This window comes from Agelaius phoeniceus, chromosome 5 (assembly GCF_051311805.1).
Source record: "Agelaius phoeniceus isolate bAgePho1 chromosome 5, bAgePho1.hap1, whole genome shotgun sequence".
Classification (NCBI taxonomy): Eukaryota; Metazoa; Chordata; class Aves; order Passeriformes; family Icteridae; genus Agelaius; species Agelaius phoeniceus.
This window is the reverse complement of record NC_135269.1, coordinates 65,121,949-65,140,567: the sequence shown is the minus strand read 5'-3', so window position 1 is coordinate 65,140,567 and position 18,619 is coordinate 65,121,949. Positions and strand designations below refer to the sequence as shown.

The 18,619-nt window shown below is 39.5% G+C and overlaps 1 protein-coding gene across 3 annotated transcripts in view; it reads left to right on the top strand.

Annotated features, from left to right (window-relative positions):
* SEMA3D (semaphorin 3D) overlaps positions 1-18,619 on the top strand; it is a 141,303-nt gene that overhangs the window by 78,398 nt on the left and 44,286 nt on the right. For all 3 annotated transcript variants that reach the window (XM_054630795.2, XM_054630793.2, XM_077179196.1), the window contains 3 exons: positions 1,335-1,428; positions 4,683-4,811; positions 11,180-11,322. In XM_054630795.2, coding sequence (XP_054486770.1) covers positions 1,335-1,428; positions 4,683-4,811; positions 11,180-11,322 — 366 coding nt within the window. The remainder of the gene's footprint in view (positions 1-1,334; positions 1,429-4,682; positions 4,812-11,179; positions 11,323-18,619) is intronic.

Below are 18,619 nucleotides of genomic sequence, written 5' to 3'. Positions count from 1 at the left end.
TGATGATTAAATTCTGCTTCCTACGACCTAGGATTGCTGGAGGAAATTGAATTTATGTTCCCAGATTGGAATTGATTTTTCTTTTCTCTTAAGGAGCTTAATTATTCAGTATCCTGGGCTTTTGTCTTTTGAGCCTAGAGAGTTTAGGAGGCACCTCAATAACATAGAAAGGTTTGGTCATTTATAATCTGATGTACATTAAGGATGAATTGAATTAATGTGTTGTGAAGTCTAATCCTGTGTGGCCATCTCTGGACATACTTGCTTGTCATTTGTACTCTCCTGGCCTCTTGCAAGGTAGAGATATGGAATAATTAAAATAATTAAAATCACTTAACCCATATTTAATTGTTGAAATCATGGAGATGTTTTGATTTTTTTTTAAACTAGCTTCTAAATTTTTGTTTCTAATTAGATTTCAGAGCACTAGTGGGTAGGAAAGCATGTTAAAGGAAAACATGTTAAAAGCACTTCTGTAGGAAATCTCCCCTCTCTTAAAGGCAGCACAATTCTTAATGTGGAGTCTCTATACCTGCAGAAAATTCACTTTACTCCTCTGAGCTATCAATTTGCCTTCAGCAGGACTCACCATGGATTTTGGGTTAACTGTACTTTCAGGAAACCATTGAAAGGGGCAAGTAAAAGAATCCCTGTTGGCAATTCAGAACTCTAATAAAGCTTCAAATGGATGCCTACAGGAATCGAGTTGTTGATTGCCCACTGAAAACACTGGCAATAATTTTTAAATAACTTATTTTCTTTATCTTCCTCTATGCTCTTGTTCTGTGGCCCAGGAATTAATCATACTGTATTTGGAAACTACAAGGGAGAAACTATTCTGATATCTCTTGTATCTTTAGCCTTGTTAAAAATAATAAGAGAGAGCAAATGCTGCTTTCATTTTAAAAGGGTCTGAACTGTGTCTGTTGTGAACATTATTCGGCAGTCCCTGGAGAAATTTCAGAGTCAGCCAGAATCCCTTCAGGGTCTCCTGTTGCAATACAGTCTATCAGCACTTTCCCAAATAGAAGCCAGTGCCTTTTAAGTACAATCCCGCTTTTAATTGGAGTAGAAATGAACAATGCATCTCTTCTTTTCTGAAAATAATTGTATTTTTTTTTAAGATTTGTGTTTCACTATAGAGTGACCAGGATACAGTAAAACACTGAGTGAAAAAATGCAGATATGAAACAGACACAGACTGTAAACATCAATGCTGAGATGACGGCTGCATGGTCTAGCACACCTTCACTTTGTACACTAGCAGAACAGGCTCTCTAAGTGAGTTTTTCTCTGCAGCCACACCAGGATAATGAATTTGTGTTTATTCTCAGGAGATGGTGCTGCGTTTGGACACCCAGAACCTGGAGTCTGGCAGGTTGAAGTGCCCCTTCGATCCCCAGCAGCCATTTGCTTCAGTGATGGCAGGTAAGGAGCCACCAGAGCCAGGTGCTGCCCAGGGCCTGCGATGGCTCTGTGCCAGCCCAGGGGCTCAGCAGATGCCACTGCTGGAGCTCCTCTGGCACTGGTCATGTTTCCAGGGCTGGTTTGTGCTCTCAGAGCTGGGAAAGCCTTGGGGCTGCAGACAGCAGAGAGCTGCAAGGGCGGCAGTACAAACAGAGGCATTAGAGTGGCAGTGAAGCTCTGTCAGCCGGGCAGGAAGGCGGTTTCACCCTCACCCAGTCATTGCTCCTTTAAGAGGACAACAAAAAAACCCACATGGACAGAGAGTGATTGAAGCCCTTGTGGGCCTCTTTCTGCAATTATCAATATGTTCTGCCCTTTGAAGTCTGCTGACATGCAGGATTTCCATAAATACGTTTCTGAGGTTTCTATTTACTCGAGTAGCCACTTCTGAAGCCGGGAGCCGAGGAGCAGATAGTGCACTCTGCCTGCTGCATGCATCCCAGCACTGTGTGGTCTGACATTTGGGGCCAAGGAATGTCAGCTTGACCTCTGCATTTCAAATCACTATAAGAGCTACTTTTGTCATGGTTTGGTTCATAGCTTTGGACAATTTTCATTTAACTTGTCCGTCAAGCATATGAATACAAGATAAGAGTGAAGCACCATGACGTTTTCATTTACAGCCAAAGAGCAGTGGTGACAGTGCTTTGAAGTATCGGTCACTCTGTGTTATAAAAAGAATATGACTAATGTTCAGCCTTTATTCTCAGATAATAAGATAGATGATTTGTGATTCTGACCCTACAGATGGGGCAGGACTTCCTTTATTAAAAACAATAGATTAAAGCCTGTGCTTATTCTTCTCAGAGACCCCTAGTACTCTTTAATGACCGTGAAGTCTATTTTTAAAATGGGGTTCCAGAAACTTTAACTTTTTTTTTAAACTTTTTTTTTTTTAATGCAAGCAGTAGAACTCTGTGATTTATTACAGCATTGCCTAATTTCAGTAGCACTGTCATGCTCTGACTGTTCTATTAAATCTTGTGAAATGAAGAAGCTGCTGTCTTTTAGCTAGCTAAGACATGAACTTTGCTGCATAACAATTTTTGAGCTAGATTAAATTAATGGTCAGGGTATTCTAGTACCCCTTTTTTGACTGTTGCTGGTGTCAAGTGCTTCACAATAGTGTACAAGGAGCACTGTAAGGAATTACAGGCCTGACCAGAGAATGTGTTTTGGTCTATCTTTGGATGCTTACCTTATTCCCAAGTGAACTAGGAGAGCAGTATGGTTCCTGGTAAGATGCTGCTCTGAGCTCAGGTGAGATCATTTCCCATCTCTGCCATTAATGAGCAGAGTAACCTTAGCATGTCACTTCTCTCCATCTACTTTTATTTATCTGCCAAATGGCAATAAAGATTACTTATATCCTTCAGAGAACACTTTTTATTCAGTTACACATTTATGAGCTAAGTAATATCTAACTATATTTTCACTCATATATGTAAGTTAATGCAACTGAGTAATTTTCATTCTTTGTAGAAACAAGCAATCTGAGTACTACCTGGCATATCACTTCAAGTAGACCCATAGATAAATTTGAAAAACTAGGTTTTTTGACTGAAAAATCACCTGTTCATCATCCATCCTCACAAATTACCACTCACCAAAACTGTTCAGGTCGCTGCAGAAACTTGCAATGAGAGATACCAAATGCTGAGAGAAGTGCTGAAAATGCCTTGTCAGCAGAGCCTAAGCAAGGATGGAGAATTTCTGTTGGCCCTTCAGATGTATCGATCACAGAGTGCCTGTCACTTAGCAAACACCAATTACCCTGCCCATCCCTCATTATGACAAATACCTTTCAGAATGCACTATTGTTTCTTTACAAAGGCAACATGCTGTCTGAAAGATGTGCTTTCCACAACTGTCATGGAAATAATACAGAAGTAACAATAATAATGAGGTAAAAGGAAAGATGATAGATCTTTTTTGGACAAATAAAGTGCTTGTGGATCATGGGTTGTGGGTTGGTTTGTTGATTTTTTTCCCTCCCTTGATCTTATTTTTTTAAGTGCATTTACATCTTTCGCAAATGAAAGCACAAACATCAGTGTTGAATGGTATTTATTCTGCATTCACACTCAACAAAGGCTTCTCTCTAAAGGATCTTGTGAAATGTTTCAACCCAGGGGTATCAGAAAACCTGGATGAGGAACTTTTGGAGGGGGATTTTTATGTATCATACAGCTTTTTATAAAATTATAATTTGTGAACATGAACTTTTTTGTTTTTATGAATTCTAGGGATTTATTTCTGCAAGTCATTAAACAAAATAAAACAAAAACCCTCTCCAACAAATAAAGCTTGCCATTTTACAGAAAAAGGAGTATTTTAAAATGCACTATGTGGTAAAAAACAAAAAAAGTTTTACAGTGATACTGTTTCTTTGCTTCTTTTTGAAAAGTACTGAGATATGAAGGGAAACAAAATATTGCGCATTTCTTAGCATTTTCATTGTCCACAAAAGGGGCAGAAGAGCAAATGGTGGCTGTAGTTGCAGCAGTGGCAGGGCACTTTGTTACAGATGTAGTGTCCTTGTGAGGCAAATTCTGGCTGCCTTATTCAAACAAAATGTGTCATTTAGTTCAGGGACACCACTCTGTGTTAAAATGATGGTGGTTTGTCTGTAGCCAGATTCCCGCCATTAACACAAATTCCCTGAATTTGTGCCTGAATTCCTCTTTGTGAATTAACTGTTGGATGGAGATCCTTACTCTAGGAATGGGCCAGGCTGCAGCATTCCAGTGGGGAAGCATCCATCCTGTTTTTCTGGCTCAGGAGCAGCAAAGCCACTGGGGCCATGGCAGTCCTGGGACACAGGAGCAGCTGGAATGGACAGGTGGCCATGCCCTCACCATGGCTCCCAGGGGCATGGGACAGGGTGCTCTGATTAAATAGACATTTATACCCCTAAGAGCCAGTTCCAATTAAAGCCTGGGAAATTTACTTTCCTGAGTGCCTAAAAGATCTGAAAATTAGGCGTTGGCTACGTTACTTCTCAGACATAAAATTACAAATATCACTCTCATTTAAATGTAAATAAATCCACAGAACCAAAAAACCCATTAAAATATGATCCAGTAATATTTTAAAGCATTAAATTAGTTTATAGACCAATTAAACACAGGTGTTGTTCACCCAACAAAATGTAAATAGTCTTAATTTTTTTTTATGATACAGCTGTAGGAATCCTATTTCTTTTTCATTTGCAGATGAGTATCTTTATGCTGGAACAGCTTCTGATTTCCTTGGCAAAGACACTGCTCTGACACGTTCTCTGGGCCCTTCTCATGACCACCATTACATCAGAACTGACATTTCTGAGCATTACTGGCTTACTGGTAAGATCCCAAACATATGCTGTTGTCATTTGCATTGTGCCTGCCTCTGAAGTTAATAGCTCCTTCCTTATATAAATATATGTCCAGTAACTATAAATATAGATATTGTATCATGGAGGCTTTGGATTACGTAGGCTTTTTTGAAAAAGCTCAGTGGAACAGAAATGCACTTGAGAAAAGTCACAGAGGTGAAAATGCTAATTAAGGGAAGAGTGGGAGCATAAGACTTAATCATAGTTTCCGTCTTTGATGTGTATATCTGTGTATAATCCTACCATTGAAATAATATCATGATTGAAATGCTTCTATATCCAGTCTTGTCAGAATACTTTTTTAAACTGTATTTTCCAATCACTTGTCAGAAGCTCTTCTGTATAGCATATTGAAACAACAGACTAGAAATCCCACATTTTTTGGTAGGAGGTCTTTTTTTTTTTTTTTCCCTTTTCCTTTTTTAGGGGGAAAAGTACCCTTTGTTGCTGTGAGGATCATTTTAAAACCACTAAGGGCACACTAAAATAGCTTCCCAAGCAAAACAGTGCTTTTTCTTGCCCGTTAAAAAACATTGGGAGCTAGTAAACCCTCTAAAAAACTGGCTGCATTTGCACCCAGCCAGTCTCAAACCACACACAGAGTAACATGGAAAACTTCACTCACAAGCTAACCCTGCACAATTAAAGCATCCCCCTTATAGCTGTCAACTGTCTTTAAAGATGTGGCAACACTGTCCCTGGCTCGGGATGCCTGTGTGACTATTATGGGTGCAGTGTAAGGCCAGGGCCTGCTGACCACAGGATTAAGTTGTCTTCCCAGCAGACAACTTCTAAAAAGGATAATTTTGCCTCTTAACTCTTTGAGACCTCAACAAGAGGAAATGTTCCTTTTTTTCTTAATAATTTTTCCCTACCCCTTCTCTTCCTTCTTCTCTATTGTTGCCTTGGATTTCTATCTAAGTGCAGCTCCATAACTCCAGGATTTCTGCTGCAAGATCAGGAGAAAAAGAAAAATCCACTTACAAGTCATGTTTACCCTTCCAAATAGGAGATTGAAGAATCTCACTCTGCTGACCTATCCCGCTTTCATTTTTTGTGCTGAAAGTCTTTCTTGTCCCACCTCTCCTATCTCATCTCTGATTTCCACACACCCCTTGTGCAGTGCAGAGCAGAAATGGACTGTGCTATGGACCGTGATGGGTCCATCCAGCAGTCAGTTCTCCAATTCTAATTAGCCTTGCAAGTGCATATCCAGTTTTATCACTGATGGCCTGCAGATGCTCAGCATGGAAAGGTGGCTGGGTAGCTGCTTTCCTAAGGGATGCAGTAATAAGGTAAAAACAAAGGTTTACTGTGGTTTGGCCCTGAGGAGCGTCTGGTGCAATCATTAGTATAGATCCACATTGATGAGCATTACAGGGTTCAGCTGCCAGTCCAAAAGAACTTGTAGCTTAAAAATACATTTCCAAACATTTCTTTCTCTTATTGTTGTTTCTTCATGAGCAGTTTGAGGCAAGGGAACAGTAGAAGAAAACAGACTAAACTGTAGCTTTGAGAAGTGTTTAAATGTTTTAGTGGGGGGGGGGGGGGGGGCGTGTCTGCCTTTCCTCTCTCATTCATATTGATTCACAATTTATTCTGTTTTCACTTAAAGCATCTGTATTTGTGAAACTTTTCTAAGGAGAACAGTATATTAATATGTCTGGGTCTGAAAAACAGCTTTAGTGTGCTAGACTGTGAGGTGAAAATTACCCCACACTATATAAACACTGAAGACCCTATATATTCTTCAGGTTTACCCTGCTTCCAGCCATATAAAACCCTACAGCCACAATTCTGTCTAAGACTTCACAAACACAATCCATTCAGTGTTATACTAAGAGGCATAGACATAAACTAGGTGCTTTTAATATTTTGAAACAGTCCTTTTAAGGTTGGAGAATATTTTTAAGTGCAACTTGAAATGACGGCATCATTTTTGCAATAAGCCATAGGGTGGCCAATATATTTCTGGTTTATTGTGTAATGTTACCAATTACATACTTCTGTGCTTTCAGCCGATACTGGTATAAAGAAAATATTTACTTGATTTCAGATTTAAAACTCCCATCTCATGTAAATCCCCTCTTCCCTAAATCTACTGCCCATTTACCAAGCATGTGTTAGACCTCCAGTAAAAGTTGTGCATACTTGGATAATTGTACAATTGGAAATAAATTATTACCGTGCATGACTCATGTTTTACTTAGGATAAGCATAAAATGTACAGCTTGTTTTCTTCCAGAGGGCCGAGGAAGTTTTGCTATAATGCACCTTAATATTTTTAAAGTTTAGTCTTATTCTGTTTCTGGAAACAAAATTATCCTTCCCTGAGGGAAGGGAGGTAAAGACAAAGCATGAGGGAAAATGCGTGGGATACCTTCCAGTTCCTTGCAGGGCATCTCTATCTTGGCTAATGAAGACATGTCCCAATCTCAGTGACTGAACAGCAGCTCGGCAGAGGGGGCAGGAGGAAGGCAGCTAATCTTTCCCATGACTCAGGCTCACACGTGCTCATCCTCCCGCAAGGGTGGCACTGGAGCAGAGGGGAGCAGGGCTGGGCCACCTGGGGTTCCCACAGCTGCTCACTGGAGCTGTCTCGCCCAGGGACGAGGCACACGGGGCTGGTGGCTCCTCTCCGGATGGCAAAGCCACCCACTGGAACTGAGTCTGCCCCGTGCCAGCCCCGTGGGCAGAGAGCGCCCCACAGCCTACACACAGGCATCCAGTGAGCAGCTGCACATTCCTGCCTCCTTCGTAGGAAGGGAAGGCCATAGCTGGAACGAGGGCTTCCTTGAATTGCATTCATCTCTTTTTTTTTTTTCCTTTTCACTTTTTTCATAGCAATTTAGTCGTCTTTTCCAGGACAAAGTCTTGGAGGCAATGAGTTCTTTATATCCTGCGAACTTTGGATGGGATTCAGTTCCCTTAGCTCTAAAAGGCAAATGTAGCATCCTGTCTGAGCTCAGTCCTTTTGCTTGCCTCTGTAATTTACTGAGAGAGGTGACACTTCCAGAGGGTGACTCACCCCGCCTATTGTAGGAATCTGTCTTAAAATAGGATTATTCATTGTCACTTTGTCCCTCCCTGAGAGAGGACCTGGCTGAGAATGGGTTAGGAGCTTGACTTCTAAGTGGTTTTGGTAAATGAGGTAAGCACTGTCCTTTGTATTCTGTCATGCCATGTATTCCTGGCAGCCAAGGTACACACAGAGGTGCTGCTTCCCACTGTTTTGGGTTGCTTTTAATTTCTTTGTGTTCTGGGACACTCACTGCTTTGTGGGTCTCTTTTTCTGAGCTTAAGTTCTCCGTAGGTTGCACTGCCCAAAATCACTGCTGGTTTCAGAAGGGGGTGGTGGCCAGCAGGTCACCAACAGCCACCCCAGCAGTGAAGAACCAGCTGTATCAGCTTTCCCCATCAGAGCACACGAAAAAAAGCACAAGCAGCACATGTACCATCTATTGCCAGAGCTCATGAAGCCATTAATCCCCAGGCTGGTTACATACAATCTACACATGAACTTAATATGTGGGAAGATCTTCTGCTGAAGCAAATAGTGGAGGGGATAGCTCTGTCTATGGGAAAACAAACAGTAGTTTAAAATCATCATAATTAGTTTTTTCTCCCATAAAAAGAATCCAAAAGCCTAATTCACAGTTAGTTTAAATGCACTTTTATGTTTTGGATAGATGGGTTAGAAAAGATGAGACAAACATCTCAGTTACAGAACATTATGTGCTTTTGAGGTCATAATCTCTTCCATTTAATTATTTTCACTTCATATCTTTTATGATGTATTTCTGTTCGAATTTAACTTTCAATTTCAGTCTTTTCAGTTGTGATTTAAAATTGTTAAATATTGGTGTTCCTTTAATTAGTTAGAGATTCTTCTAAATCTGTTCCAGGAATTGGTATTGAGACATTTATTTTTGCATTTGGCTTGCCAAGGAAAGCAATGAAGTTTAATCTTCAACCCCCCATACATTCAGTGTTTTGTTCTGTGAATGTGGATTAAGAAAAAAAAGGGATGTGACTTTCAAAAACATGGAATAGAAGAATTTCACAGGTTTCCTCTTAAATGGCTATTTTGCTAACCACATATTTAAGAAACCATACTAGAAGCATATTTGTGTATTTATTCATGCCTAGAGATCTAATCTTCAAAGTAGCCTTACAGGCCCTGAGGGGTAATGGAATATTTTCCTCAAGCTCATTTTGAAATCCTAACTTAAATTTATAGATCTTGATGCCTGCATCATTTCATTTTTTCTGCTGACACTATTCTCTAGTGACAGAAAGGTTTAAAATGGAAGCAGCACTGTGACTGTTTTCACCCATAAATTTACTCTTCTGTCACAAAGGTGCACACTGAGCACTTCAACACATCCCATTTTGTCTCAGGCCCTTTGTCTCAGACTGCAAACTTTTGAATCAAGGACTCCCTTTTTCTTCTATGTGTACTGTGGAGTTCATGGTGAAAATTCCTCAAGGCTAATATAAAGTAACAATCATGATGAAAAGGACAAAGGCATGAAGATATATTGAAAGCTGATAATAGTATTCCCCCATATAAACAGTGTGCTCTGTTTGCTCTGCATTCTTACACCACCCTCCTTATTGCTTTCTACTGCAGCCTACCTGATACTGGGGCACAAAGACTGTGTATTTTATTGCTGAAAGAATGTATTTTAGAGTCAAGGGTCTCTTTGCACTGTATTTGTATAGCCACTTCTGTTTAAAGAAAAACACCATTGATCCAAGTGCCCTCAGAAGAGCTCATCTCTTGCAGCACACTGGGGAATGCCTTAAAAATCCCTGCCCCAAGTAGCTGGTTCACTTGTGCAAGGCAGGGTTGCTGGCTGCTCTGCTGCAGTCAGGGACCCTGGAATTGCTTCAGGTTATGATTCTAGTGCAAAATTAAAATGAAAACAAACAAACAAGAAACCCCAACGCCGAAAGCAAAACCCCTAAAGTAGTGAGCAGGTAGAGCAGGATTGGAGACCATGGATGAGGGGGCTTGGGAGCAGTGAAGAGCATCTTGGCCTGCAAGATGCAGGCAGACACCCACGCTTGCCTTGGAGGAGACCAGGAATAATGCAATGGTCCAGCATGCCACAAAAAGGCATTTTGTGCAAAAAGCAGATTTAAATAACCCAAACAAACCATTACATTGATATAGCCAATCTGTTTCCAGGAACAGGGAGCTGGATCCTTAAGAGTGACCGACCAGTTTTGGAGTTTGCTGTGCTAACTGGGGGATCCCAGTGTGGCACTGTGTTGCATTTGTGTTGGAACCCTGGTTACTGAGAATTTTAGACTTTTAGTGCTGACAAACACTGACCCCCAAGAGAACACTAGATTTGATGTCAGGCCATGGAGAAAATGTCCAAAATTAAATTATAAAACTAAGATTATTAGTTTGTAGTTTGAATCAAAGTGTGTAATATCACATAGTAAAAAACTTAGAATTTAAAACTTTAGAAATAGTAATATATATAAAACAAAATAGAAGTTTTAAAGCAGAAGCTAGTCCTTCTTCTTCACCTTCTTCCTGGATTTGGGTGATATTGTATAATTAAATAAAAAGTCCACATTACAAGTAGTTAGTTATTGAGCTAAAAATAAAAATAATTTAAGTATCATTTCTTAATTAAATAGTTTATCTTTAAAAAGCCTCACAGAGAGAGATATGGCTCCATTTTTTAGTTTGTTAAAATACATGAAGTACTACAGAACTCACAGTTTGTGAAACTATAATATAAATAAGAACTAATAAATATCTAAATCCAAACAAAAAATACCATTTCACACATTTAATCCCAACCGTGACAGAAAAAAGTTAAAAACTCCACAGATTTGGTAGATATAGTAAGATTGCTGTATTACAGATATGTGGGAAATACTCCTTTGCAAGCTATCTCTAGTAAACAGTAGTATATTTCTCTATTGATAACTGCTGCCATGAGTAATTAATTTAAATTCTACCAGGTGATTTCAGAAAATCTACTTAGCTTCATTCTGGTGGCAAAAGCAGTAAGGTAGATTTGTGTAGGCAATATTTTGTACTGAGAGTTACTCTGTTTCCAAACAGAGAATGATAACCAGTGCTGCATACTTTTGCAAGTGGTAGTAAGAGCTACACACAAAAACATTGGCCTGAGAGTAAATACCTCAGACTCCATGGTGGTTTTCACTTGGAGTTGGTAAGAAAGTTGCTGCTACATATCTATATAATATTTTTATTTCACTGAAAGATGTAACATAAATGCAGAATTTAACAGCAAGTGCTAAGGCTTTTCTTCAGATTTTTAACCCCATTTTTCTTTTAATTTCCAGGAGCGAAATTCATCGGAACTTTTCCTATCCCAGATACCTATAACCCAGATGATGATAAAATCTACTTCTTTTTTCGAGAAATATCACAAGATAGTGGCACATCTGACAAGACAATCCTTTCCAGAGTTGGGAGAGTTTGTAAGGTGCGGACTCTATCTTTTTGATAAAAATTAAGTGTGATTTATTTCTGTGAGAAATGTGTTTTCCCCTTTGTTAGCAAACGAGCCACTGTAGTAATTTTTCTGAACATTGATTACTAATGCCATCTGAAATTTACTTGGGAAAAAATAGACTTGATATTGATGGTGCACCTCTTTTAAGAAGCTAATTGGTTTATAAATTATAATTCTGTGTCCAAACAGTAAAATATTTTCCTTCAGTGCAACAGTGTTGTTCATGAGCTTCCAGTGAGGGTGGATGAGTTAAAGTGTACACAGTGGCAAGGTATTTGGGATTTTGTGGAAGGTGCCCATTGATGCATGGATGCACAAACCCACTCCTTAGCTTGGCTCTGTACACCATTCCTGGGCATTGCTGAGGGCTGGGGTCAGTCATTTGTTTCTGCACATTCCTGATAACCTGCTGGGGTGAGGGGAGGCTAAGGAAATACACAGTTTCTGAGATACACCCACATCTGCCTGGAGGTTTCCTCCCTTTGGAAGAAGAGCAATCCTTGACCCATTGACCAGGAGGAACGAGACCCTGGGTCTCCTGCAATGTAAAAAGTTAATTTGGCTGATGCCTGACCTCCTTTGAATGATTACTCCATCACTTTCTCCTTCATTCTGCTTGGGTTTGCCCTTTATGAAAGGTTTGTGCTTCAATGGTATATACAGACTAAGGCTTTGATGAGCTTCAGTCTTCTTGGAGGAGCATCTCTGTCAAGGGCAGAAGCCTCCTCAAAAGACAAGAAGAAAAACATCATTCCTGCACATGAAGACAGCAGTCAGTGTAGTTTGCTGTTTAGCAGCCTGATGGTTTCACTGAGGTCTCTATCCACAGTGGCAGAAGGGTTTGTAGACTTCTGTGTCAAATGCACACTCTATGCAGTCCCTTGTCCCCTAGGACATTCTGTCCCTCTCTTCTGTAGTAAGAGAAGCAGTTGATGGAAGCGCTCCCATCCTGTCTTTGGGTCCTCAGGAATCACTGGTAAAAATCAAGGAAATGGAACTTGAAACCTGCCTTCATATTAGTAACATAATAAACATAAGCTTTGAGCAAATGTTTATATTGTGATAAATTAGATATCAGCAACACCACAGAAGTCACACAAGTAGGTACATTTCTATGATTTTGTTCAGAAGTTTTAACTGACTTGCAATTTCTGAGCAGTGTGACTCTGCTGGCAGTTTCTTGAGAAACTTGAAAATTAGTACATGAACAAAAGTGTTTGTGATTTGCAATAAGACGCATGTGGGAGAAGAGCACTCATTCAGCTATGGACACACACTGGAAAACAAAGAGTGGACAAGTGTATGGATGTGTAGATCTACAGCTGCTCTGCAGTCCAGCAAACTCCCTGCTCCAACTGAGATTTCAGTGGCCACGGCCATTTCACACTTCTGTCCTTGACCTAAAGTGTTAAGATAACAAAACATTCATTCATAAATCAGTTCTCTAGTAGGTTTTTAGCCAGACAAAAGAATGGATAATCTTTAGCTGGGTATTTCACAGCAGTGTGATTAATGACAGAATGGAAATGCAAACATTTATGATTTGCTGCTAGACATGGCATTTGCTGATTATGAGAGAGCACTTAATGCATTAGGAGAAATTGATAGACAACATTTTCAAGCCAAGGCACATGAGAGAGTGTAGTAAACTAAGATATATTGGCTAGAGAAAACCAGCATCCTTTACCTAGAGAAAAAGGGAGATAAGCTATCATTATAAAAGCAAATGTATTGTAAGGAAATCCTAATGACTGTGTATAATCATACCTCAAATGAGAATGAATTTGTAGAGTAATCATGTTAACGGGAGAAATGTCATGAATTTTATTTTTAGTAGTCAAACCAAAACAATGAAAACTGATAAGCAAGGTGATTATTATTAATAGTTCTACACTGTCTTCTTTATTTACTGAGCACTGGTTGCAGAATTCTTTTGATAATCCAGACTTCTGCTTTTTTATATTTGTCTTAATTACCATCAAATTAAAAAAATATATTTCTAATTATTATAATAAAAATAGAATTATTGTGGGTATTTGATATAAATTAAATATGCAAATAGATTTGTGTGTTCATGGACAGATATTTTGGGTCTGTGTTGTGGTATGAAACATCTGCTGTGCTTAATTGTCTCTGACATGGGAACAATGCCTTTGCAACAATTGATAACAACAGTTTCTAATTGCACTGTCTCATTAATGTGATCTGTCTTGCACAAAGTTAAGCCTTTGCCTTCTTTCCCTCTTAAGCAGAGAATAACAGTATTTGGGAGGAGCTCAGCAACTTCTGAAGTATTTTGCTTGGTGTAAACACAGTTTTTTTCTACTAGAACTTGATTGCTCTCTACCTCGCCATGCCTTAAGGCTCCTGTCCATTAAAGCCAGAAACACATGCTGAAATTAGAACAGGCTTTGTTTTTAGTAAGGAGCTCAGTCAATGCAGCCTATTCTTTGGCTAATTTCCAAGGGTTCAACAATATGGTCTCTCAGCGATCCCCTCCCTTAGGGAAAACCTCTGGAAAGCATTCCCCTTTCCCAGCTGCTCTCAGAGCCAGAAGACTGCAGTGCTCTTGCTGGCAGCTCTTTGCTCAGAGTCCAGCACTGTCCCTTGTGCTGTTCAGCAGAGCATCTGCACGCAGTGCCCGCAGCCCGCGCTGCCGGAGCGCAGCCGCTGCAGCTCTGCACAGCCTCCCTCGCCTCTGCATCCTCTCTCCTGTGTGTCACTGGCACTGGGGGGGAACTGCTTTCAGCAGCCACTTTCAAACCAGTTGTGGCATTTATCGTGGCACATGGCATTTCCTGTTTTTGGTTTGAGCAAGGCAGTAAAAGTATCATTGCCCTGTCTGCAATACCTGATACTATTTCTTGTGTATTCATACTTACATAAATTGCAGTGCTTGGGGTTATTGGTTTTCTTTTCATGTAAGGCCATAACAAAAAAGAAAAATTACTATTTTAGCCAGCAAAATTTATTTCTTTTTTAAAATGCTTGCAGTTAGACATAGTATATTAATTGATCACCCAAACCTTAACTTCTTAAGAGCATGGATCCACTTATTCCTATTTCTAGAAACACAGGCATAAGCTTTTAGAGCTACACTGTCTTCCAGCCCACAGTGCTGAACCACTTCGTATCAGATAAAGAGAGGACACAGTCATTACACATTGAGAAAGATTTTGAAAAAAAATACAATTTCAGCATCCATACAATGTGCTCTATGCAGTCCAGTAGCAAGTCAGCCTCATTTTTGTACATATTCACCACTAAATCATGGCAGAATTCTAATTCCATATATTGACAACCTTGTATATGTACAAGTATAGCCCTAGAAAAGAACAGTTTTCTCTCCTATTTTTCCCACTCAAATAAAGGGAGAAATAAAAATCTGACATAGAGGAGTCACAGAAAAAGTTTTGAAGAGGGAGGAAAGTTGTTGGAGCTTTGTTTGTTTGTTATCTATATAGAAACACATCTTTTCATAGTTACAACCTCATCCTCTTGGAATGAAGTGGAAATTAGCCAAAAGCAGTAGTCTCTCTGCTGCAGTATGAAAATCCTGTTTATTATTACAGCGGTTTGCATTTGCTGTGTTACAAGCTTCTCTTTAATGGTTTTGGTGATGTATTGCAAAACTTAAAGCTTGCAGTCTTAGAGGCTGGTTTCTGAGACCCCAACTGCCAAGAAATCAGACTTCAGCCCCTGATGTTTTCCCCATATTTCCCAAAGTGTTTGGTATCCAGAAGCAGCCTTTGTTCTAGTGGGAACAAGTGAGCTCTTTGTCTTTTTTTTTTCCTTTTTTTTTTCCCTTTTTTCTTTTTTTTAATACTGTTCCACCCCTATATATACCAAGCTGTACCTGGGGAAAAGAATACTGCAATTAGGCACAGCCCTCTTGGTTAAACTGTACTTTCTAAGCACACTGGAATGTAATCATTTTAAGAGCTCTTGAGTCGAGGGCCCTGGACACACCCTGCATTCCACCTTTGGGTAATGTAATTTATTTCCAAAGCCATGAACATCAGCAGAGTTCAAGGCTGTGACCTTGCCTCCCGTCTGGTGTTCAGAGCAATTTGTATTCCCAGAATGGCAGGAGGGAGCTATTCCTCTGTGGCTCCAAGTCCAGAGTCTCCACAGGCTTTGCCACAGGGCTGCTGGTGTGTGGAAGTTAAGTTTTTCTTGTCCTGGATATAGTGTAGCCATGCCTTTACTGTGACCAGGGATAACTGGCCCATGATCATTATTGGTATTTCTGTGGTGTGTAGATAATTGATCTCTCCCCAAAGCCCTTGGAGCTGTCCTGGCAGTGTCCTGCTTTCCCATTCAGCTGCACTAGCCAGGTCCTGGAAGCCAAATAGCCATGTTCACATGTTCTCAGCAGGGCTAATTAATCTGGGCTCTCAGCCATGCTCGTGCAGCCATCCTGCTTCCAGTTCTGGAGGCAACTCATTCCAGACGAGATTTAACTTCCTGTGTGTTACATGTTTATAGACCTCCTTTGTCACCATAATATTGCCTAGCCACGACTCCAGCCCTGGGAAACATTTTTTTTCTTGATGTCTCAATAATAATGATTAAGAACTCTCTGAAAAAATCGTCCCTTGAACAACCTTGGCCCTTATTTGCCTACTGAGTGTCCTTGCAGCCGTGAGTCCTTTGGCAACCAGCTCCTCTTGGACTTCCAAATTTGGTACTTGCACATTATGTGCCATTTGAAAGTTTTCAAATTATGTAGAAAAGCAGATGCTCATCATGATGATTTCATTTTTACGGGCTGATGTGTTGGAAATTGTCCAGTTCCATAGAATATCTGCTTCTAACTGTGATGGATTAAGAGATATAACATCAGGCTTTGTCAGGTCTTTTGGTCCAACTTTCCTTATTGGCAAGGGTTATATAAGTATAGGAAGTTCCATAAATTTCTGTCCCTCATGGGTGTGTTTCAATAATTGGTGTTTTGAAAGGGGAAATCATGATTTACAGATGAGGCAAAAATATGTTAGATATGCTTATATGTAAAGAGGTGTGACTGAATTTTACTGAGCCTCAAGGAAAGTGAGAAAGAAGTTGCAGTGTCAAGACAGATCTTTAAAAAGTGGACTATGGAAATGCAGCTGCACAACCTCCAAAGCAAACTTTGGAAGCCAGAGAGACATTGCATAAGACACTGCCAGTACACCTTGGCTCAGAAGTGGAAGCCTCTAGAGTTAATTGAAGTCCCTATGGTTAATCCAAAGACACTGACTTGGGAGTGCTGTGGCTCAGATGTTCAAATATCTGTAAAATTGCAAATAATGACTTTCTGATTTTTAAGTTTTCCTCACATGATTGAATTATCTTCTCCTATCTTTTTTTTCCCTGTCAGTACATTTACTATAAAAATGTACCATGGTTTGCAGCTTTGCTATTGTTGATTGAGTACAGTGTTGTAAATGCAGATGTTTCAGGATTCCAGATTCTAAAGGACTCTTTAAGATGATGACCTACCTTTGTTCTTTGGTCTCATGCCCTTCCCAGCGCTCAGCCTGTGGTTATCAATGCTGTGGTCACAATATCAAATGCAAGTGACTTCAGGCACTTGTATATGTCCAAGTGAGGAAACTAATTATCATGCATTCCTGTTTTTATTCTTTTATTTGTCCCAAGCCATCCTTGTCTTTACCTGAGCCTGTTAGTTTCTGGATTTTGGGGATTTTTTCATGATATGTTTAGTAACAGTCCAGAATTTTTTTTTTGCTGTGTAGTTAGGTTTTCCAGTCTGGATCCCATCCAAAGATAATTTGGTGGAAACTTCTGGGTGTGATGTTTAAATATTTTCCAAAATAAAAATCAGCATTTTCCATGGTGAACCAAACAGTTATGCATGCTCAGTGTACTTTCTCAATGAAATAAAAACCAGCCTGGTTAAGGAGCAGGAACTAAAGAGTCCCCACCTCATTGTCAGATGGGAACTGCAGACACAGAGGAGAAGTAACTTCCCCAAGTTTACTTGATGTATCCATGGAGAGCAGTCAAAGTTCTGAAGTCTCATGTGCCTTCCTTCTCTTGCTTATAATTCAAGTACTATTATAAATTATTATAACTTATAATAATTATTATATAATTATTGTAATTATAATAACTTATATAATATAATTATTATAACTTATAATTCAAGTGTGCTTTTATTCTTTCTCAAGTCACACTCCATGTGTAGCTTGATGTTTTCACCTGCAGCCTGATGAAATCACGAGAGGAATCTTCATCTACATTCATATGGTTTTGACAAGAAATTTTGCACCTGAATTCCTGAAGGAGCAATTTAACTTTCCTGTGTTAGATTGGTACCTAAGAGAGTTGAGGGGGGACAGAATATGTAAAGTAAAACAAAATAATTAAAGAAAGAACTGTGGACCTGAAGACAGAAGTTGAAAGGAGACTGTTGGCCATTTCCCCATTTGTAAAGGCAGCTGCAAGGTTGGAGGTTTTCTCCTCCATAGTGTAAGGCTTTGCTTCAGGGGATGCCATTTGTTTCTGGTAGCTTTGTCACATAGCTAAGCTTCAATAAGAGAAAGGCTCCAGGGCGTTTTGCAGTTTCAGCACTTCTCCTCTCTGTTCCCAACATTTCCTTTTATTCAGGCCAGGAATTCTCTTTGGGTAGTCCTTTTGCACATCTTGCCACTGGCTGTAATTAATAACCTGCTTCTAGAAATTCCACTCATTGTCTTTTTTCTTTTTTCTTCCTTTTTTTTTTCTTCCTTTTAGAGGCTGTTCAGGATAATTACTGTCTTTAAAGTTTTATGAATCACAGTGTTTGACATCTTTGATGTAGACTGATTTTTCAGATAACTGCACTTTTTGTTCTAATGTTCAATTTGTCACTGTTACTTACAAGCAAATAAGAGATTTAAATCCCCAAAGATGCAGATGTTCTTTAGTTTTGTTGCCATCTGTTTTCCTGCCTACTGGATTCCAAGACTAACATTTGTTCATTTTAATGAAGCTATATTTATATAGTATAAGATACAACGGAATAGGAAATAGATATGACAGAAAGTCTTTAATATAAGTTGATTTTTAAATCACTTGATCATAGAGCAGTATCTTTTCTGATGGCTTTTATTCTCATGTGAACTTATCTTTAGCTAGATGGTTTGAAAAAACTTAATCTGCAATTAAGATGTTTTGCTTAATTGCACATAAATTGCAGATCAGAAAACTGAAATTTCCATGGAAGACTCCCAACAGAGGTGCATGACGTGACCTTAAATTACTTCACAAAATTTACACT